The sequence below is a fragment of the Delphinapterus leucas genome, chromosome 2 (assembly GCF_059928025.1).
Source record: "Delphinapterus leucas isolate spDelLeu-1000000601 "Yukka" chromosome 2, BTC_Dleu_Yukka2, whole genome shotgun sequence".
Taxonomy (NCBI): domain Eukaryota; kingdom Metazoa; phylum Chordata; class Mammalia; order Artiodactyla; family Monodontidae; genus Delphinapterus; species Delphinapterus leucas.
The window spans coordinates 9,924,301-9,947,281 of NC_143130.1; the positions used below are offsets into that span (position 1 = coordinate 9,924,301).

General features: G+C 47.2%; 1 protein-coding gene across 1 annotated transcript; it reads right to left on the reverse strand.

The window, feature by feature from the left end:
* Positions 1 to 11,273: 11,273 nt before the first annotated feature.
* On the reverse strand, positions 11,274 to 21,074 carry GJD4 (gap junction protein delta 4). Its single transcript, XM_022580534.3, has 2 exons — positions 14,851 to 21,074; positions 11,274 to 12,973 (listed from the first exon to the last, which is right to left on the reverse strand). The coding sequence occupies exons 1-2, from the start codon at positions 14,912 to 14,914 to the stop codon at positions 12,051 to 12,053; spliced, it is 987 nt and encodes a 328-aa protein (XP_022436242.2). The 5' UTR covers positions 14,915 to 21,074; the 3' UTR covers positions 11,274 to 12,050.
* Positions 21,075 to 22,981: the final 1,907 nt, after the last annotated feature.

The following is a 22,981-nucleotide window of genomic DNA, read 5'->3' on the forward strand; positions in this document are numbered from 1 at the left end:
CACACAAAGTTGGTCTTTGGGACTCTAGTCTCTCCTCCTTTTCTCCCTCTTCCCACTTGGGTACCAACGTCTTCTCCCCTCCATCCCCAAGAAGTCCACCCCCTTCCCTGGACTTTTCATCTTCCTTGTCCTCTTATCACAGTTATTGATCTGTCATGATCACCAAAGTAATTGCTGATACCAGGTGATACAGGGAGCAGTTTCTCCCAAAGCCTTGGGACTTTAAAAGGTATCCAAGCTTGAATATTTAATTCAAGAGCCGAATCTTGATGAGTAATTTCAAACATCAGCCATGGATGGGCCCCACCCAACTAGAGAAAATTTCCAAGAGTCATAGAAATATCATGTCACGCCTCTGGGGCTTTTATTTTATTGAAGTATACTTAATTTATAATGTTTCAGCTCTACAGCAAAGTGACTCAGTTATATATATATATATATACACACACATATATATATATATATACACACACACACATGCACATATATACATATATATGTGTATATATGTATATACAACTTATATATATATATAACTTTTCAGATTCTTTTCTTTTCTTGTAGGTTACTACAAGATATTGAATATAGTTCCCTGTGCTCTACAGTTGGTCCTTGTTGTTTATCAATTTTATATATAGTAGTGTGCATACCTCTGTTTTAAAGACTTGTTGGATTCAGTATATAAAAAGTGAATTTTAAAAGTTTTGTATCACTATTGAACTTTAAGTTGTGTAAGAAGACACGGTTGAGGTTCGTTACGCCCCGAGCAGCGCAGTCGGGCATCTGATCAAAGGGTCAACTGCAACCAGACTGCTACATACCCAGTGGGAGAGGCACACAGAGTGAGGGCATCAAGCAGCTGAGAAATCCTCTCCTCATGGAAAAATCAGTAGCTGGCAAAGGTAGTACCTCCATGACCGTAGGCGTCCTCTCTGTTCCTGGCCCAGAAAAGGAGTGATTAAGAAGCCTCGAGCCGGCCAAGAGTTGATTGCGGCTTAGGGAGGGCTTTTGTCCTTAATGAGCCAAAACCTTGCAAGGGGCGGTGGGGTATGGGGAAAGAACACAGGTTTTTGGAGTCAGATCTATTAATAAATTCCTGCTGCAGTTTCCTTCACTGTGTGGCCTTGAGAAAGTTACCAGTGAGCCTTGGTTTCCTTATCTGTCAAATGGTACCCTCAGGGCTACTGAGAGGATCAAGTGACCTGACCTGTGCTCTTGGCATGCAGTAGACACTCACTTAATGCCCTTCTCCTCCAGCCAGAGGGACACAGGCTGATCTCTTGTGCGGGTCCTTGGTCAGCTTCCTTCTCCGTTCCCTATGGCAGCTGTTCCAGACTTTCTCCAAACACACTTGCCCACAGACACTCCCCATCCTCCCGTGAGCATCCCGTCTGCTCCGCCCTGACCCCCTTGCCTCTGGTCTCCAAGGAGACATCTCCCCTCCACTCAGGGCCGATCCCCTCACCTGCATTCTTTGTCTGATCCTCCATCAGGTCGAATAGCTGTTCTGTTACTGATTCCTCTTTATCTCACGACTTCAAACCTTCCTTCTGTGCTGCCACCTCCCCACAGTTTTAAGTTTCTCCTATGGTAAAATTAACTTGAAAAATTGCCTTTTGAACACCCACCTGGCGCCAGACACTAGGCCCTATATTGGGGCTACAGTGGGGAACTTGGAGTTTATTGTACCTTCTCTAACTTTTCATTTGTACGCTGAGCCCCAGTACCTATCCTGTAGGGGGGTTATGACAGATTCAATCAGAAAATCCAGACAGGGGAATTCCCTGGCCGTCCAGTGGTTAGGATTCGTCATTTTCACTGCCAGGGCCTGGGTTCGATCCCTGGTCAGGGAACTAAGATCCTGCAAGCCACATGGAGCAGCTAAAAAAAGGAAATCCAGGCAGGGCAGGTAGTAAGCAAGGTCACCAGCTAAGGTGGGAGTGGGGAAGAAGAGTTTAAAATGGTTGATGGGAAGCTAACTAAGAAAACATGGAGTTGGGGGGACAGTGGTGGGGACCCCACTGGAGACTGTGACTTATAGTGGCACCAATTTGGGTGCTAGGACCAAGCTCTCCAGATAAGGCCAGCTGCTGGGCAGCCCCTTTAGGCCACCGCCCTGGCCCTCTTCTCTCCCCAGCACTCTACCCACTATTGCTGGGGCATCATGTCCGTGTGTGTCTGGAAAGTAAAACTGGCAATAAAAGAAACTGGCAGTAAAAGATATCAGCATGATGAAATTTAAATATTCCCCTCCCTCAAAAAAGGGTAAATTTCATCTGAGAAAAAGACAATCTGGCAACAAGAACAAACAATGGAAGCAACAGCATAAGGCCACTTAAGCGAAAGAACAGGTTTCATATCAACTCGTGCCTACAGAAATAACGCTAAGTAAATAAGTAATTCTGCTCTATCCGCCAAACCAGGTGCAGGATGCCAGACCCTTCCCCCTGCCAATGACACGGAAATACAAGGAATGGGGGACACGGCGCACATTGGGCCCCCCTGGGGTGTAGTAGATATGATACATCTCATCAGAGGCTTTGGGTGGAAACCCAGGTGGTGTCAGAAAGGAGGACACAGAAGGAAAGAGCTTAGAGTTTTAAAGGAATATATGAACTCAAGCACGGATATGTGACAACTTCTGGAATACTGCAGATCCGCTGTTTGTCCCACCGACTCAGTCCCTGCTCAGGGTGAATAATCGGGGCTGCTTTGCTATGAGGTCTGGTTGTTTTGAGGAGACAAGGGACTCACTCCCTTAGAAGTGGCCATAGGGATCCTGAAGGTCTTGCTGACACCTCTGGCTCTTTTCCTGTCCCTTAGGGGTTGCCTGAAGCAGAGGATGGAGTGTGGGCACGAATGCCCAAGGATCTGATAGCAGCTCTACATTGATTATTCCCAAATCTGTCTCCTGCCAAACACCTCTGAGCTCTGGTCCAGTAAGACCAACTTCCAGCTGGGCATCTCCTGAACGCTCCACAGACAACTCAACCTAGGCACTTCCAAACCAGAAACCATTAGCATCCATCTTCCACCAGGGTTTCCTCTGGTGAAAGTTACCAAGTACCCAGGATCTCATCCCTCTTCCTCATTCCCCAACCCCGCCGTCAGAGCCGTGCAGATTCCACCGCCTCTCGACAGCTCGTCAGCATCCTTACTTCCAGGCGTACCTGGGTCTGGGGGCTGCCCAGTTGAAATAAAGTAGAGGGGCAGAAGAGCCCGGGAACAGGGCAAGACCAGCTCTTAATCAGGACAGCTGGGAGCCACAAGCTGAAAAACATAGAATTGTGTTTTTGAGTTTAATGTGGACTGAAATTTATTCCGGAAAGGCAATTTCCTCAAGCATGGGGGAAAATCATGATTTAAATAATTACAACCTGAAATGCACTGAAACACACCTAGCTGATCAAGTTCTTTGAAAAGCTGGCCCAACTTGTAAATCTTATTGGATTTAAATTCTCTAATAGGTAAGGATGACTATTTTACTATCTGGTTAATCACTAAAATGTAACTAACGTGTGTCACTGTGACTCAGTTCCATGCCCAAGGTCAACTTCACTGACAGACTTAGTGGGGGACTCAGACACGCCATCTACCTGGAGGGAACTCCCCCAAGTTCTTGACAAAGCATGACAGGGAAATGGTATCTTCAGGGTTAGCATTTTAAATTCAACCCACGAAATTATGAAAGCATCACAAATGGTCTGCCTGGAGTCAAAAGTGGTTTAACAGTTGAGAATGTATGCAAACTTTAATAAAAAATTTCTGGAAATTTATCATAAAGAAATAACCTAATAAGAGAAAAGGCCTGTGTGCCCATGCTATTTTATTATCTAATATCAAAAAGCTAGAAGCACTTTAGTCAACAGCAATCTGAATGTTCCATAGCAGAGGCTGGGGTTGATGATCAGCGTGGTCACTTGGTGGATTATTCCGCATCCATTCAAACGGCTGATAAAGATCAGAGAATCATGAACAATGTGTATGACTGGTGAGCAAGGGGGAAAAGCAGAATAAAAGTATTACAAGTGCAGTTATAAATTTTAACAACTAAGAAGCTAAGACTACAAAAAGATTATGATGTTGTGCTATAGAGCGAGGCTAGGGGCATTATTACAAAACTTCTATGTTCTTATATTTCCATTATAACTGTTTTAACTTCAAGAAATGTCTGCCGCTCTAACTTGTAATCAGACACCAATTGCATTCTTCTACTGTAGACCTCTCGTACGGCCTCAAATACCACTATTCAAGACTTACTCAAAACCAACAAGGTCTTACTGGAGAGCACAGGGAACTATATTCAACATCTTGTAATAAACTATAGTGGAAAAGAATATGAAAAAGGATATGTATATACGTATGTGTGTGTGAATGTATATATGTAGGACTCGCTCTATGGGGACCGTGCACCCTCTGTTCATTTGTTAACCTCCTAGAAAACTTACACTATTGTCAAAGTTCAGCTTTGTGAACAATAACCCCTTCTGTCTGACTGCTTCAAGAAGGCATCCTGGAGCGATGGAATGACCAAAACCAGCTGGGAGTGGGAAGGCTTGGCCACCAGCTGGCCAGATTATATTAGATAAGTGACTTCACCTTCCTGGACCTTCATTTACCCAGGTGTAAAATTAGCTCGTTAAGTTTGAGTCACTAAGGCCCCTGGCAGATGGAAGATTCCAAGATGATGAGAGAGGTGCTGGAGGGAATGGGCTTGGGAGGCCTCCTGGGGGTGCAGTCTAGGGGAGGAGCCACGGCCAGCAGGGCAGTGAGTAGGCAAGTACCTGAGGGAGGGGCACCCGAAGGGCCCAGGAAGGTGCGGTAGCTTCACACCCGAGGCTCAGCCACCACGTGAGTAACGAGGTGGCCCAATTCCTCTACTTTGAGAAGTTTTGCCATTCAGCTCAATGGTGGTTTATTTATAAACAACAGAAATTTTATAATGAAATATCCAAGTCTGAACCATGAAATTTAATTTTTAAGCATATGTTGCCTGCATTTATTCCCCAATTGTCTCATCAAAATGGTCTTTCCTTATCTTTCTCTTGTAACTCATCTCTTGCCTTGTACAAGTACCAGACATACTAAAAATGCTCAATAAATACGTGGACATAACAAGTCATCTTCCATATTTACATTTATCTTACTTCTGAAAGGTGACACTTTTTTTTTAATAGATGAGGAAACAAAGACAAACAAACAAAAAAAGCTACTGTTCCCAGAGCCCTCAGCTGGTGGGAGAATGGAAACATTTCCTTGTCCCTGGAGTTCAGGCTTAACAATGTTCTCAACTGCTCTCTGAAGAACCACTCCCGGCACGGAACAAAATCTGACGAACCTGCTTTAGCATAAGACTTTATTTCCTTCTAATGGCCAATCCTGCAAACCACCTCTATGAAATGACTGAATTTTTATTTCTGAAGGAAATGGCCCTAGATATGCTCAGTGTAAACTTTAATAATGCGTGAGGCTTTTTTCGGATCAAATATCCCAGGTGAAGACGACCAATTTATAGACATTTAATTGCCTCTCAAATACTATTTCTGAGGTCAAAAGCACTTTAACCTTCTAAAGCACAAGAAAAGGAAAACAAATTCTTAAACACAAAATAACACATCATTTCATAAACCCAGGGGGAAAAAACCTCAGGCACCTTTGCAGATACCTTATTTGACAAGTTACAGCCGCAAGGGAATTTTTGTGGCTGTTTAGCAAGCAGCTGGAAGGGAGAATAGTAAATGAAGACAGATATTTGCATCTGTTAGTACGCCCACTACACAGCTTCCTGGGTAGTCACGCTGCAAGCTTTGCAGGATCCACTCTGAACTCCACCTCTGAGGGTCTCAGCTGTCATCTTTTATTACAAATCCACATCTCAGGCCAAACATTTGCAGTTCGCAGCCTGATCACGTGAAAGCCAGGGAAGTGGACAGACACCGTAGGCAAAAATAAAGTAAATTAGAAATAAGGGGCTGCCTCTCAACCCCAAGAGGAAGAATCATTGTCTTGTTAAATTATCTCTTTCCCAGGAGGCCAGAGTGCCCACAATTTCTCCATTAGCCCTAATTTCTCACCCCCTGTTTTCCAAAGTTAACCTAATACAATTCCCAGATCTGCGGCTGAGATTTCTTAAACCCTGCTCTTTCTGGGCGGGGATAAGCAAGAACAGAACAGAGCGAAAACGGTCAAGAGACCACCACCAGAAATAAATTACCACTTTGGGGCTTAGAAATATTACATCCTAAATATGGTCCAAGAGAGGCCTCTGCTGGTCAGAAAGGATGTGGGGGGGAGGTTGGGGGCATCCCTGAGTCTGCGGACACCTTCCTCCTCATGCAAATGTCGTATCAGCACAAATTCCTGGACAGACCTGTTTAGAGTCATCTGTCAAGCATGGGTGAACCCACCGCCCCAGAGACACCTTACACACGGCTCTGTTCTCTTGCCGGGGGGCATCCACTTCCATGATCTCATCTAAACTTCCCAACAAGCCCACAAAGGCAGTCCTTACATGCTCCTTTCAGGGCGGAGAAAATCAAAGTTGGCGGGAATTGGAGGAGTTATTTGAACCGGAACAATGGCCTTTAGCTAGAGCTCTTCCTATCCGTTTGCTGGCCTCTCAGGTGATAAGCTGATTTTCTTTTTTCTCTTAGCCTCATAGAAAGAAACAAAACCAAAAGATTAAATGCTAGGTGCAGAGCTGATGCTCAATAAATACTGGTTAATCAACGTAGCTCCATTGATTTGAAATCTCATTTCTCAGCCTATTGATAAAGCACACACAGGGGCGGTGTGGAAAGCAGGAAGCACCCGCCAGAGGAGGGAGGGAGGGCTGCAGGGAGAAGAACCCTCCCCAGCAACCTCTTGGCAGGGCGACTGGCGGGGAGCCTGGGATGTGGACGCCAGTAGGCCAGGGGCACATGCTACACTATCACTGCATCCTTTACACAGGTCACGTACTTCTGTGCTCCACCTGTCTGGGGAAGGAGGAGACTCTTACTAAAATCTAGATTTTGCATTTGATTTTGAATTTCCTGAATTCTCCATGAAACGCATTTCATCCGAGTTAGCTTCTGAGAAAACTTAGTCACTTCTTTCGGCTCGATTTTCTGCCACTCACATCTCTCTCTTGGGTCACAGCGCAGAGGAGAAAGCTGCCTGAGGAAAGTCGTCCATCACCCTATGATGGACAAGAGGGAGGAAAAATATACATTCATCTATTTCCAATGTGTGTGTGGGGGGAGAGACATCTGTTTGCTTTCTAGGAAACATTTCTCCCACAGAACAACCAAAACACAGCCGGCAGGGCTCAGGGGCTCGGCTGCCAGCCGCGTCCTGCAGTTGGGATGCCGAATTAGTGGTGGCGGCGTCTCCACAGCAGGGGGCGACCCCGGACAAGCCTTCACTGCAAAACACCGGCCTCCTCCTCACTTCCTGCCAGAAACCAGATTCACACTCAGAAAATTCGCAGTGGTTCTCGCAGTGGATTTTAGCATCCTACAAAAAAAGAGTCGCGTTTACTCTTTCCGTAAATAATCCCTCTCTAGGCCGAGCGCGCATCATCTCACTGACGCTCTCTCTTGCGCATCTGTCTCGGGGCAGCCAGGGTCAGGCGTGGTGGTTCAGACCTGGGCTCCACCAGCTGGTGCTCATCGCGGCCAGGACACCAACTGGGAAGATTTCTGGAAAGCTAATCTAGAAAGCTAGACTTAGACAGCATCTAACGAGCCATTCATACTGAGCAAAGACCATCGCTGTGCACTTACACCCACTAAAATCCTTTCTCGTCTGAAACGCACATATCTAAGACGGCAGTTCCCAGTACAAGAGATTTGGGTTCCAGGCCCTTTTCCGTGAGTTCTCTTCAACCTCGTCACCTCTCTTCTCCTCTCTGCGGGCCCAGTGAAGCCTGTGCAGGGACCCGAGCCAACGTCCTCACTTAGCTTCCCTCCCGAGACTGGTTCGTTGGCCCCTGAGAATGCATTAAATCCCTCCCACAGGGCAGGTACCCAGGGCATGGGTGCTGCCTGAGGCAAATACTGGACAGCTGTTGGTCCCAACTTTTCCTCCTTCTTCCCGGACAGTCATCCCTCACTATCCACTGGGAATTGGTTCCAAAATCCGAAGGTGCTCCAGTCTCGTATATGAAATGGCCTAGTTCGCATATAGCCTAAGCACATCCTCCCTTACGCTTTATATCATCTCTAGATGACTTATAACTCCTAATACCATATAAATGCTATGTAAATAATTGTAAATACAATGTAAATGCTATGTAAATAGTTGCCTGCATGCAGCAAATTCAAGTGTTGCTTTTTGGAACTTTCTGGATTTTTTTTTAATTTTAGATGCATGGTTGGTTGAATTCAATCCATCCACAGATGCAGAGGGCCAGCTGTATAACTAGGCCACCCTTCAGAGCCTTCCAAGCAGTCAGGACCGAGTTCTAGCCAAGTGAGCCCTGTGCCCTCTCCAGACCTGGCCTTGGAACCAGTCTGGTCTCTTCCACAGCAGACGGAAGATGGTAGAGCCTAGGATGGAAGGACCCCTGAGTCACCACACAGAGGAAAGCTGCCCATCAATCAGAAAACTAGGCTCTGTACTTTATGAAACTTCTGTGTTAAATGTTTAAGATTGGGGTGACCTGTTGCAGCAGCTACAATTACCTTACCTCCTGCTGCCTCTACCTTGGGCACTGGGTGACTCAATAACACTCTGTGGGAGGAACACAAGCCCGTGAACCATCTTGCATTCACCCAGCGTGCCAAAGATGCAGAGAGGAAGACCAAAATCTTGGAAAGAAGGATGATAGCCACACGATTTTCGCCGTTTTTTACCTTTTGGATACAGTCTGAGATTTTTCCCCCTCCCCTTAGATGACTAGAAAAGATCTTCAGGACTTCCCTGGTGGCACAGTGGTTAAGAAACTGCCTGCCAATGCAGGGGACACAGGTTCGAGCCCTGGGCTGGGAAGATCCCACATGCCACGGAGCAACTAAGCCCGTGCGCCACAACTACTGAGCCTGCGCTCTAGAGCCCATGAGCCACAACTACTGAAGCCCCCGCGACTAGAGCCCGTGCTCCGCAACAAGAGAAGCCACCACAGTGAGAAGCCTGCGCACCACAACGAAGAGTAGCCCCTGGCTCCCCGCAACTAGAGAAAGCCCACGCACAGCAACAAAGACCCAACACAGCCAAAAGTAAGTAAATAAATAAATATTTTTAAAAAAGAAAGAAAAGATCTTCAAAGTCTTCAAAACCTAAGTTCTGAACCAGGGGAGATGTACAGTGGCCTGTGAGAGCAAAGAGGAGAGGAGGGTCACCCCCTGTGTGTGTTCTGACAAGGTGGCCACCATCATGCCAACACCGCCAACCACGCTCCAGAATGCTTGAAGCCTCTTCTGCAACCTTGCTCTCACAGTGAGCGGTCACAGCAGATGACCCCACGTCTGTCCACGCAGCCTCTGCCATCTCTCAGCAGAGTGGGGAGCTGGTGAGTCGTCATCGGCCCCTTTCATGAGGTCTGCATCGCTCTTCCATGGCAGCTCTCCCCGGGACATGCAGGTCTCTCCTGTTCTGACCATTTTCATTTATGAAAACCTGTGCTCAGGCAGGTAGAGGATGGACAGGCCTGATAAACCAGCCCCTATTGAGGTTAAAAGGACACCCATCACTGGTGGATTCCTAACCATGTAAGAACACTAAGGAATCATCTAGTCCAGGCCCTTATCCCTTAGAGAAGGAAACTGAGGCCCAAAGGAAGGGAGTGACCTGCCAAGAAATGATGCACATGGGGGCAGAACCCACATGTCTTATCCTTGATTCCACACCTCTCCCCCTCTCTTGGCCTCCATCACTCTGAATGGATTTTACAGTTTTCCATGGAAAAAACTTCAAGGCTCTGATCCTCTGATAGTGGGATTTGGGACATCAGCAGAGAGGCCAAAGCAGCCCTTCCCAGTGCCACCCAAACACAGGCACCATCTGTAAATCCAAGCATGGACTCGTAAGACTCATAGGAGAACAGGGCCCAGTTTTCTCTGGGGCCATGGCTGGGAGGGAGTCCCCACTCAGCCTTCACCACCTTCCTTTCCTAGCTGTCATCTGGGGGCCCTGTGTGGGCACACCTACCAATATTTGTTAATTTGATTTCCTTTCTTCACTCAACATTATCAAGGCTCACACTGGGGTATTGAGGGGCCTATGGAACTTATTTTTAAAATAGCAATGAAGGCCCTAGAGAATTCTTATGTCTTTAAGACTGTGGCCAACCTTGGAACTCCATCAGAACTGCATGCTGCAAGGGACAAGAACCAGATTTGGCTCTGAGTACTTCAGGGATATCAGGCACAAAAACCACACTTACTGAGCACTTGCTATGTGCCGGACGCCAATCCAAATGCTGAAGGAAGGGGTCTGAGTCATGGTTCATAGTTATCGACGGATCGAGGAGCAATTGAGAGAGAGACAGAGACAGAGAGTGGGAGAGAGATTTACTGCAGGGGTTAAAAGCAGGTACATTCGGGCTTCCCTGGTGGCGCAGTGGTTGGGAGTCCGCCTGCCGATGCAGGGGACGCGGGTTCGTGCCCCGGTCCGGGAGGATCCCACATGCTGCGGAGCGGCTGGGCCCGTGAGCCATGGCCACTGAGCCTGCGCGTCCGGAGCCTGTGCTCCACAACGGGAGAGGCCCCAGCAGTGACAGGCCCGCATACCGCAAAAAACCAAACAAAAACCAGGTACATTCATTCAAAGAGCTTTATGCCAAAACCAATTTTGGATGATTTTTTTAAAGTTTTAACCAATGGCTTTGACACTCTAGATAGATCAAGGAGGGTGTCATTCCCCATCCCGGCTGATATTTCACTGTCAAAGTCATCTTTAGAACAGTTAAAAGTGCCCACTGGTTCCCTGGGTGCTTTGGTTCACTTTTTTTTTTTTTTACTATTTGCTGGCATGGAGGGCAGTTTGTCTTCCTCAGCGTTGGGGGTTTGGGAACCAGAGGTTCTTCATCCGTTCTGGGGGGCCACCCAGTGGCTCTTCCTCGCCGGAAGAGGAGCAGGCTTACCCCGTCTTTCTGCTGCACTGTGTCTTCCGCGTGGCAGCTGAAGGCAGCACGGAAGCTCTAACAGACTCACACTCCAACTGGACAGCACCAGGACCGAAACCAGGGCGAGCAGAGGAGAGCAGAGGGGCTCCCCTGAGAGGTGAGACTGTTGTGTCTCTAGGGTAACCCCCCCCCCCCCAGAGCATGAGCACAGACCACAAGCCTGGAACACCTGCAGCATTCCTCATCTGCTTCCCTGGGACACGAAGACCCTCAGGGCAGCCCTAACTGTATGACTGTCTCAGGGACACAGAGCCGGGACTGTCAGCAGCCAGAGTGCCCCCCTCTGCTCAGTGAGGACAGCCACCCAGCCAACAGCCCAGCGACACTAAAGCAAGCCAGCGGCCACCCTTCATCCTGTGCACCTCACACCCACATGCAATAAGAACCCAAGATGACCCCCAAAAGACCCCAAAGTTTTTAGTCATATTTCCTGCATTTGTGGTTTCTCCTTTAACACAGTGAAGTAGGAAGTGTGATATGGCAACGCAATCAGCATTAATTTTATTAAAGGGGTTTGGAGAAGTTAAACTAATATCCCTCTATGGATGACGTGCATAACAGATGCCCTTTATGGCTAAGCAGAAAAACAAACCAAAACAAACAACAACAAACCGTCAAAATAATCCACCCGAAAACATTAAAATATTCATGAGCTCTGTAAATCCAAAGAACGGGCTTTTCAAGCCCATACTGCGGTAAAATAAGACAATAGAACTAGAGTGCGACAAACTCATGGACCTGATGCTCGCCGGTTAATCCTTGGAGCTTCCATCCGCATTTGCACGCCAAGTGCAGGGTTCCCCAGAAGGCTTCATCTAAATTAAATCCCTGCTGCGCTGCACCGGAGCCTCTTGGGAAGTCGGTCTGTCCCGCCAGCTCACCTTTCTGCAGGTCGATGTTCTCGGTCCTGGTCGCCGCGCTCCCGGGGAGGGACGCCGGCCGCTCACACCCACTCGGACTTGCTGGGGCCCGGGAGCGTGGCGCTTGGCGCGCAGGGGCGCTCCTCCCACCCCGGGGCCGCCGCTCCCGGCCCGGCCCCGCGCGGCTGGTCGCTGGCAGAGGACAGCGCGTCGCTCTCGTCCTCCCCTGGCAGATCCGGGTGTCCCGGCTCGGTGGGCTCCGCTGCGGGGCTGTACGCGCCCTGCCCTCCAGTCCGCAGGCCCCGGCGAGCGCGCGCCCCACGTCCCTCGGGCGCCCCGTGTCCCTCCCGCGCCGCACTCCCCGCCCCTTGACAAGGCCTCCTCCGGGCCCCGCCGTGTCGCCTGCGCGTCTCCCAGCGCACGCTGCAGACCAGGTCGGCGACACTGAGCAACAAGGACAGCGCGCAGACCGCCCAGACGAAAAGCATCAGGATGGACTTCTCCGTGGGCCGAGAGACGTAACAGTCCACCACGCTGGTGCAAGGAGGGTGCGTGCACGAGAATCTCTTGGGGACCAAGAATCCGAAGAGGAGGTAATGCAGGGCACCGAAAGCTGCCTCCGTCAGGGTCCGGAGGCAGAGGTGGACCACGTAGCCCGAGGAGAAGTCCGGCACCGTCAGGCAGCGCCTGGCCCCCGGGGTCAGTTCAGGGCCGTCGTGGTCCTCCGAGTCATCATCCAGCCAGCAGGATCCACGTGCCGCCAGCTCGGCTCCTTTGTGCAGCACGTAGACACTGAAGACGGCGGATGGAAGCAGAACAGACACGCTCTGGATCAGCCAGAACCGCAGGTGGGACACGGGGGCGAAGATGTCGTAGCAAACGTTGGCGCATCCGGGCTGCAGAGTATTGCACACGAACCTCTCCTGCTCATCCTGGTAGACCGGCGACCCGGCCAGGATGAGCACCCCCATCCTCAGCAGCACCATGAAGATAAGCCAGACCTTCCCTGGAAAGAGGCAACAGGAGGGGCGCCGTCACAGCCAGACAAACACATCTCCTCCTCCCAGCAACAGTTTTAAATCTTTACTGGTGCTGAGCCTGGAGAACTAAGTGTGTAAGCATGTGTTTTAGTCACAGCAACGGTATCAGCCTGTTAGCTCATTGGACGAATGTCTAATGAGCACTTACAAGGTGTCGGACAGTGTGTTCAACTAGGCACACCTCGGAGATACTGCGGGTTCAGGTCCAGACCACCCCCCAGAAAGCGAGTCACACGGATCTTTTGGTTTCCCAGTGCATATAAAAGCTGTGTTTCCACTATACCTTGGTCTATTAAGCGTGCAATAGCATGATAAAAAACAATGCACATACCTTAAGTAAAAAGTACTTCATTGCTAAAAATTGCTAACCATCCTCTGAGCCTTCAGCCACTGGTGGTAGTAACATCAAAGATCACTGATCACAGCTCATCAGAATAAATATAATAACAATGAAAAAGTTGGAAATATTGTGAGAATTACCAAAATGTGACACACAGACATGAAGTGAGCAAATGCTGTAGGAAAAATGGCACCAATAGACTTGCTTGAGGCAGGGTTGCCACAAACCTTCAACTGTTAAAAAAAAAAATGCGGTATCTGAGAAGCACCATAGAACGAGGTATGCCTGTACGTGTTTGTAAAATGCTTTGAAATTGGCAGATTTAAAGAAGCATGAATACTAAAATGTTTAATCTAGTTTGGCTAGTTCAGAGTTCGGGCTGAAAGTTCTAGAAAGAAAATTGGGCGGATGGAAATAAAGTCTTCCTCTTAAAAAGAGTGAACTTTTTCAAGGATGTTAGTGCACTCCTGTAACCGTGTATAGCAAATACACCGTTCAGTGAGTTTTCTCCACGGTAAGAGTCCACGCGATCTTTATGTAATCAGTGGGCTCTGAAGCCCTTGAAATCGAATTTCTTGAAGAACATTCAGTTTTTCAGACTCTTCAGTAATTCAGAACTCCTTCCCCCCATTCCAACTATTATGAATTGAAGTTTGTCTTTCTTCAATTTATCATGAATAAATGAGGCTAACATAGAAATCAAAATAACTTCCAAGTCCTATTTTCATTTCATGAGTCAACTATTTTGGAGTGTGTTGAAGACCCAGTCAAAATAATTTGTAAATATTCTGTTTTGTGATGAGATACAGAAATCATCACCTGACACCAGAAAAACTAAACTCTCTTATAAACGAAGGCAGTTCAACTCAAGTACTGTGTGACCATTACGTGATAAAGTCATTAACTCAAACTTCTAAAACCAAGTTGGCTTCGACTAAAAAGCAATGAAGAAAATATCAACCACTTCACAGACATATTTTAATCCTTTTCTCAATCCCCTTTAATAGGACACCCATACCTCTCTGAAAATTTAACTCGGCTACAACAAACTCAGAAAACGTATTACTTTGTCAAAAAAATAAAAACTAAAATTGGGATTTGGTTTAAAGTGCACAGAGAACTTACTATTCTTTACAAATGGAGCTTCAAGGATAAACCCTAAAAAGATGAACAAGAAAGCTTACTCAAGGCATGAATTTCTCTAACTTTGACTATATTGTTCCTTTTCCTGGTAACGTAGCCAGAGAAGAGTTACACAAAAATACCCCTCCCATCTGCTCAGCCCCCAAATGTCAGCAAAAAGACTCCCCTTGAGAGAAACATCGCTCACTCCCAAGACATCCTTAAAGGATGGGGGAGCCTCCTTAAATAATGGAGAATTAGAGGAAAGCTTGAGCCCTGGTTCCCTGTCCTCCAGGGATAGGCAGGCCTTACTCATGGGGGAGGGCCAGGAAAAGTGACCCAAGGCAGAACCAGTGTTCTGCAGGGGTTGGCGCTACTCACCCACCATGGTCACGTTGCAGTTTAGGGTGATGACGAGGAACCCCAGCAGGTCCAGCTGGTCCATGCTTTCAGGGGGTCACAGACTCAAGGTGGCTGGAGACTTCCAGAGCCTGTGTTCTCCAAGGAGGTGGGAAATCTTTGCAGGAAAAAATGTATCTTAGCTACAAAAGACTCCCAGGTGAGAGCTGGAGATACTAAAGAGAAGATTCAAGCCCAGGAGCACAAGGTCGTTCTTCTGTCTCCAGTTGAGACGGTCCCGAGCTGTGTGAGGCAAAGCCTTCCTGACAACTGCAGTGATCAGAGGCCAGAAGCAGCCGTCTCTCATCGTGGCTATTCTTACCCTCTTGGGACATTCCAGGCCCTTGGCAGTGCTCACGTGTCTCCACCAGGAGAGCTGATGCTTCAGGATATAAGAGAAGCGATGACGGTCATCCCAAGAAAGAAAAGTTCTGTTAACCAGCCAAGTCTCTATTAAAAAGGCATTTCCTCCTTGAAAACATTTCCGCACCCACTTCTTCACTGCTTAAAGCAGCACTAAAATGTCCATATTTCGTCTCTTCTATGAAGCATAATCCACCATAACTCGAGCCCCAAAGGATCTTGTCCTCAACTCTGAATTCCTATACCATGGGTGCCAGCAGGAATCTGCACCTGGGATGCATGTCCCAGCGTTAGGCTGTGACACAGTCATTCCGTAGCTGCTTCCTGTCTGGCTTAGTGACGAGAGCCCTTCACTCAGAGACAAAGGACCTGGATGCAAAACTGGGGGCAGCCACCTGGTCACCAGGAGTCACTAAATCTCCCGATAGCCTTGTCTTGCAGTGGGTTTTGTGGGAGACAGACATGAAATGATGGTGTTAAGAGCACCTAGCATGCAGAGGGTGTGCAAAACTCGAATCAGTGGCATTTCCATCCCTAACTGGCCCCAAAGACCTTCATAGATGATGTCCTCCTTTTGTATCTCCCGGCCCCATCGAGCCCAGGGCTGGTGCCGTTGAATCAGCTTAACAAATGTCCATTAAATTTGTCATAAAATATCACCGTCTGGACCTGCTGACATCAATCACAGTTGCATCAAAATCCTCTCGTGGCTGCCACCTTTCTATCTGGGAAGAGCCCATCCTGCAAGGCTGGGGGTCTATCCTCAGAGTGGAATTTGTGAACTTTAAAAGGAATGATTTCAATTTTCCATGAAAGCTATTCTTGATATCCTACCTTTTCTCCATTTCTGATCTATTCTTGACTTTAGTAATAACCCTAGAAAGAGTCCCCAAGGAAGAGTACAACAAAGATGCTTTCATCTTCATGCACAGGACACGTTTCCACCCACAGAAAACATTTTGACCCCCTTGAAAGGAACAGTAGTTTTGCTATATTTTAGTCAAACGCTTTGACATGAACAATGAAATTTAGAGAAATTGTAGTCACATTAAAATTTTGAAGTACTTGTTTCAAGGGTTCAAGTATAAAATAAAGGAAAATATCTTCACTTTCTAATAGACCGTTCAGGTTATTGGCTTAAAAATGGAAAGACCAGGAAAGCAATGACTGAATTTTGCTGTATGATATAAATAGCCTATTCTGCATGGGGATTCAGTTAGAATGTTGTGACCTTGAGCAAATCACTAGGGCTTTTCATGCCTCAGTTTTCTCATCAGTGAAGTAGAAAAAAAAAATGTGCCTTTTACCTACACAGAGAGGCTGTGACATGCAAAGTGAGATCATAGGCACGAAAATGGTTTAAAAATGTAAAGAATTACGCATGGGAGTGGCTGGTGGTGCATCTCAGGGTCTGCTCCTCTGGGTTCCCACCCTCAGCCTTTCCTTTTGCTCCCATGGCATCTTCTGGCTGCCTGTCCCCTCCCCCTCCTTCATCACTTTGCCCTCCCTCCTCTAAGTCTACCTGGTCCCCATTCTGTCTTTCTTCCTCTCTCTCCTTTGTTTCCTCTCTCTCCTGCTAGAGGGCATCTTGCTTTTCCTGGAAATACTAACCCCTTGTGGCTGCCAGAAACAAGACGGGGACAGAGAGGAGGGGCTGTAACTGGAGCATCAGATCCTACCTCTCCCTCCATAAAATTACCCCAGAATCGATGGGGAACTCTGATTCGCGTGTCTGTTGGGTGGAGAGAATATCCAGGGGAGTCCTGTGCTCGGCCCAATGGAAAAGAAACCCAGCAGGAGTCAGGGACACTTCTGCCTTCCCCCTTTTCCTTTTCCTTTTTCCATACTGACTTCTGAGATGTGCATCTGTCCACTAAACCATATCACCCACAAGACAGCACAAACTGGTCCCCATGGGGAATACAAAACCCCCCAAATTCCATTCTCCACAGACTTGCTGATTCATGCAGATTTAGAAAATACCTTAAAATCCACTCAGCCACCTTCCTAATTTTCCTAATCTTGAAATTAAAGGTATAGCCCAGACCACCGGCCTCAGTAGAGCGCTTACATGACATTCGGTGTCCCTGCCCTGCCCAGAGAATGTTTGATCCAGGAAACATTAAAAGTACAAAAAAGTTTCAACTCTCCAGAATGTTAAAGAAATTCAATTATCTGCATAATACAATGTTAGCATTTCAAGTATTTGAAATTGTATTTTTTTTAACTTTTTCATGGAAGTCTTTCTAAGACACCGCTGGAATCTAAGCAGAGGGGCAGGACCGGCTATACGGGTAGAAGGGATGCCCGGGTACCAAGAGTCACTTAGAATCAGGCTTTCCTTATGACGAAAACACAAGTCTCCACCACCAGCTTGCTTTTTGTTCCCAGGTGTTGGGCAGTAAGTCAGAACACCCTTCCTGAGTGCTGTGGTCTGAATGTGTCCCCCCAGAATTCATACCTTGAAATCCCAACCCCCAAGGTGATGATATTCGGAGGTGAGACCTTTGGAGGTGATTTATGGAATGAGTGCCCTTTTGAAAGAGGCCGGAGAAAGCTTATTCTCCCAGAACTGTGAGAAATGAATTTCTATTGTATCTGAGCCACCTAGTGTATAGCATTTTGTGATAGCAGCCCAAATGGAATAAGACACTGTGATATCAGCTGAAATGGAATCCAACAGATGTTCTCACCATCCAGGCAGGAGGGAGGCATCCTCTTACTCGTTACTGTTACTATAGATGTGCTGTGACTTATGGGTGCCTTTTGAAATATCATTGCTAGTGTGACAAACACAGTTCAGTCCATATTTACTAAGCACCTACTATGTCTCAGGCACTGTTCTTGGCACAGAGAATGAAACAAGTTGCTGCCCTCGCTGAACTTACATTCTAGTGGAAAGAACTGACAGTAAACAAGGGAACATGAATTACTAATTAGAGGGTGGTAAGTGCTGGAGAGGAGAATAAAGTGGAGATAGGAGTAAAGGATGCCCAGGAGTAGTAGGGCGGCCAGAGACAACCTCGCTAAGGAGGGCACATCTGAACCAAGACTGAGGCAGGGGAGGGAGGGAGTCCTCGTAATTCCTACTCTCTTTTCTAATTTGCCCAGACCCAGGCCTACGTAGCAAAAGTTACTAAATGGTCCCGAATCCTTTCTAGGGCCTGTGTATGCACCATGTTACACAGTGCAACCTCTCAGGACCCTCACTGAGCATGTGGGTCCGAGGGTGAAGCAGTGGGACCACACTGCAGAGCAGGGACCAGGGATGCAGTGGAGCTGTTCCCCAGCATCCAGCATGGGGTCGCTGCACCTGCCACAGATACACCTGGGGGATTTTTGTTTTCAGGTCACGTCCAAACAGTTCAAAATTCTTCATCAAAACAGTCGCCGGTAGTCAAAGAGGTCATTAGGGAAAGAGTACAGACTTCCAGGTCAGAGGGTCTGGGTTCCAACCTGGTTCCAAACACATACCAGCGTTTGACCCTGAGCAAACATTAACCCATCTGAGCTTGTTTTCTTCTCTTCACGGAGTTGAGGATTCATTCCTTCCAAATGTATTGAGGTCCCTCCTGAGAACTCTGTCAAGTCTTGAGAATGCAAACTGAAGACTGGGATTGAGACATACACACTACTATATATAAAATAGATAACTAATAAGGACCTCCTACATAGCACAGGGAACTCTACTCAGTACTCCGTAATGGCCTATATGGGAAAAGAATGTTAAAAAGAGTGGATATATGTATTTTTTTAAACATCTTTATTGGAGTATAATAGCTTCACAATGGTGTGTAAGTTTCTGCTTTATAACAAAGTGAATCAGTTATACATATGCATATGTCCCCACATCTCTTCCCTCTTGCATCTCCCTCCCTCCCACCCTTCCTATCCCACCCCTCTAGGTGGTCACAAAACATGGAGTTTATCTCCCTATGCTATGCAGCTGCTTCCCACTAGCTATCTATTTTACGTTTGGTAGTGTATATGTGTCCATGCCACTCTCTCACTTTGCCCCAGCTTACCCTTCCCCCTCCCCGTATCCTCAAGTCCATTCTCTAGTAGGTCTGCATCTTTATTCCCCTCTTGCCCCTAGGTTCTTCTGACCACTTTTTTTTTTTTTAGATTCCATATATGTGTGTTAGCATACGGTATTTGTTTTTCTCTTTCTGACTTACTTCACTCTGTATGACAGTCTCTAGGTCCATCCACCTCACTACAAATAACTCAGTTTCATTCCTTTTTATGGCTGAGTAATATTCCATTGTATGTATGTGCCACATCTTCTTTATCCATTCATCTGTCCATGGACACTTAGGTTGCTTCCATGTCCTGGCTATTGTAAATAGTGCTGCAATGAACATTGTGGTACATGACTCTTTTTGAATGATGGTTTTCTCAGGGTATCTGCCCAGGAGTGGGATTGCTGGGTCGTATGGTAGTTCTACTTGTAGTTTTTTAAGGAACCTCTATACCGTTCTCCATAGTGGCTGTATCAATTTACATTCCCACCAGCAGTGCAAGATGGTTCCCTTTTCTCCACACCCTCTCCAGCATTTATTGTTTGTAGATTTTTTGATGATGGCCATTCTGACTGGTGTTAGGTGACACCTCATTGTAGTTTTGATTTGCATTTCTCTAATGATTAGTGATGTTGAGCATCCTTTCATGTGTTCGTTGGCAATCTGTATGTCTTCTCTGGAGAAATATCTATTTAGGTCTTCTGCCCTTTTCTGGATTGGGTTGTTTGTTTTTGTGATGTTCAAAACAAGCAGCATGAACTGCTTGTAAATTTTGGAGATTAATCCTTTGTCAGTTGCTCTGTTTGCAAATATTTTCTCCCATTCTGAGGGTTGTCTTTTCGTCCTGTTTATGGTTTCCTTTGCTGCGCAAAAGCTTTTAAGTTTCATTAGGTCCCATCTGTTTATTTTTGTTTTTATTTCCATTTCTCTAGGAGGTGGGTCAAAAAGGATCTTGCTGTGATTTATGTCATAGAGTGTTCTGCCTATGTTTTCCTCTAAGAGTTTGATGGTGTCTGGCCTTACATTTAGGTCTTTAATCCATTTTGAGTTTATTTTTGTGTATGGTGTTAGGGAGTGTTTTAATTTCATTCTTTTACATGTAGCTGTCCAATTTTCCCAGCACCACTTATTGAAGAGGCTGTCTTTTCTCCACTGTATATTGTTGCCTCCTTTATCGAAGATAAGGTGACCATACGTGTGTGGGTTTATCTCTGGGCTTTTATTTATTTATTTTTTTTTAAAGGAGGAAAGCTGTGGTTTTCTCTTTTTTTGGAAGATGTTGGGGGTAGGAGTTTATTAATTAATTAATTTATTTTTGCTGTGTTGGGTCTTCATTTCTGTGTGAGGGATTTCTCTAGTTGTGGCAAGCGGGGGGCACTCTTCATCACGGTGCGCAGGCCTCTCACTATCACGACCTCTCTTGTTGCGGAGCACAGGCTCCAGATGCGCAGGCTCAGTAGTTGTGGCTCACGGGCCTAGTTGCTCCGCGGCATGTGGGATCCTCCCAGACCAGGGCTTGAACCCGTGTCCCCTGCATTAGCAGGCGGACTCTCAACCACTGCGCCATCAGGGAAGCCCTGGCATGAACTATTTTGCCCCAACTTTCCTGTGTTGAGCCCAGATGCTTTAGGGCTCCTGAAGTTTGCCCGAATCCTAATGGCCCAGAGCCTCTGTGGATTGCACTGTTTCTCTGAGAAAACAGAATGCTGTGCCCCTGAGGTTCCCCAGACATCACTGGAAGCCCCGCTGCGTGGAGCAGACTTGTCCCAGAAGGCATGCCGACCAGCCCTATGTCTGGGCCACCTGCGTGTAAGGCAGAGTCTGACCACACTGGGCCCCAAATGTCCCACAGATGACTAGCTCGTCTCTGGGTTTGGAACAAGTGTGTGCTTTGTTTTTGAAAACATTTTGAGTCACATATTTTTAATTGTTTTATTTTTACATTTGTTTTTCTCCAATAGCTGAAAGAGAGAGAGAAAGAGCTGTGTTCATATTTCTCTCTCTGGATAATTGAGAGGTGGTTTCAGGCCCTGAGTAGGACCTCCTGCCTCAGACACCTCTACCTCTTGTTCAGTATCACATGGTAAATGCTTGCCGTCCTTTGGCTTTTACAAGCGATGACAATGAAAGCCTCTGGAAGAGGCAACACATGAATCCTCACCAGTCACCTTCACTAGAGTCTGAGTCCAGAAGCACCGGTCCTGGAAGCAGGCTTTTTTGTGAAGGTGAGGATCTTGGTTAGGGAAGATGTGTCAACGGAGTGTCATAAACACGCTCCCATGTTACCAAGCAGTTCAGGTTTGTTAGCGCTTGTATTTTCCTCTTATGCTTTAGGTAATGGGGGTCGGGGTGGGGAGGAAGGGAGGGAGGGAGGAAGGAATGAAGGAAGGGGGGGAGGGAGGGAGGGAAGGAGGGAGACACTGGGTGGCTGTGACTGTGAGTCCAGGATTAGATGAACAAGTCTTGTCAGGAGCACAAACCAGTCCCCATTCCCCTCTATGTGTGTCTCTGCCTGTTCTTGACCATGAAATGCTAGGAGGGAGAATGAAGGAATTCAATCTATTTTAAAACTCAACAACTGTTAAACGCTAACCCCCCAAGCATTCAAAACACTTTAATTTGGGACGAGTGATGAGCCTGTTTGTTGAAGGAAGGATATATTCGGAAGCCCCCGACAGTGGTGTCTGGACAAGCAGGCGACAGGGGATTCCTCTCTGAGCCAAGGTCCCCCCTACCCACCGGCGATGGAAGGGACACGGGTCTCCTCAGGCAGTGTTTTCAGGTCAAGTTTTCTCCTAAGGGGGAAATGAAGGAAGGAGGGAACATGCATCTCATCAGCTGTGGTTGCTTCCACCTGGACCTCCGGGGAAACAGGCCAGGCCGGGACCACACTGTACTCACCTGTGAAAGCAAAGACAGACCACAGAGCAGAGAAAGTCAGTGTGAGGAAATGGACAGGAGGGTAGACAGAGTGATGGGTGATACAGCAGAGCGGGATCGGACGGCAAAGGATCACTTTATATCTAAGGGTGTGATCCAGGTAGGAGCAGGGTCATCACAGAGACAGGAGGCAGGCCCGCCCCGGCCAGGGCACACATTCCCTCCCTGGATGGCACAAGGCCACCCACCTTGTGGGTGGAGGAGCTGGAACTCAACACAGGGCCCGATATCAAAGCCCTTCGCCCTTCGCCCCTTAAGTGCAATGGCCTCAGCCTAGGAGAGAACAGATTCTGGGAGGGGCCACGAGAGGAAGCTGGAGGAGTTGTTTTGTTTTGTTTTCTAAAGAAGGTACTAGAGAGCTTGTTGAGTCCTTCTGAAAAAGAGTGAGGGTTTCATCCAACAATAATATATTGATATATACTCCGTGCCAGACACTGGGCCAGGTTTAGGGATGTAGGTGAGTAATACACAGCCCTTCCCTTCAAGGACAGGGAGACAAGGACTTTTCTACCCATAAGAATAGTGATCAACCTTCCAGATCCCAAGAGAGCTAAGACATGGTGAAGTAACAGTAATGAATGATGGGCCTGTAATAGAGGCACAAAGAGGCTGTGAAGGAGAAAACGAATATCTGCAATGTGTGCACGTGTGCGTGTGTGTGTGCGTGTGTGTGCGCACACTAGAGAGAGAGAGAGAGAGAGCGAGAGAGAGAGAGAGAGGCACGTTATAGATGAAGAACATAGGGTTCTCTGACATCTCATGACTGCCTAAGCCCACACGGTGTAAGT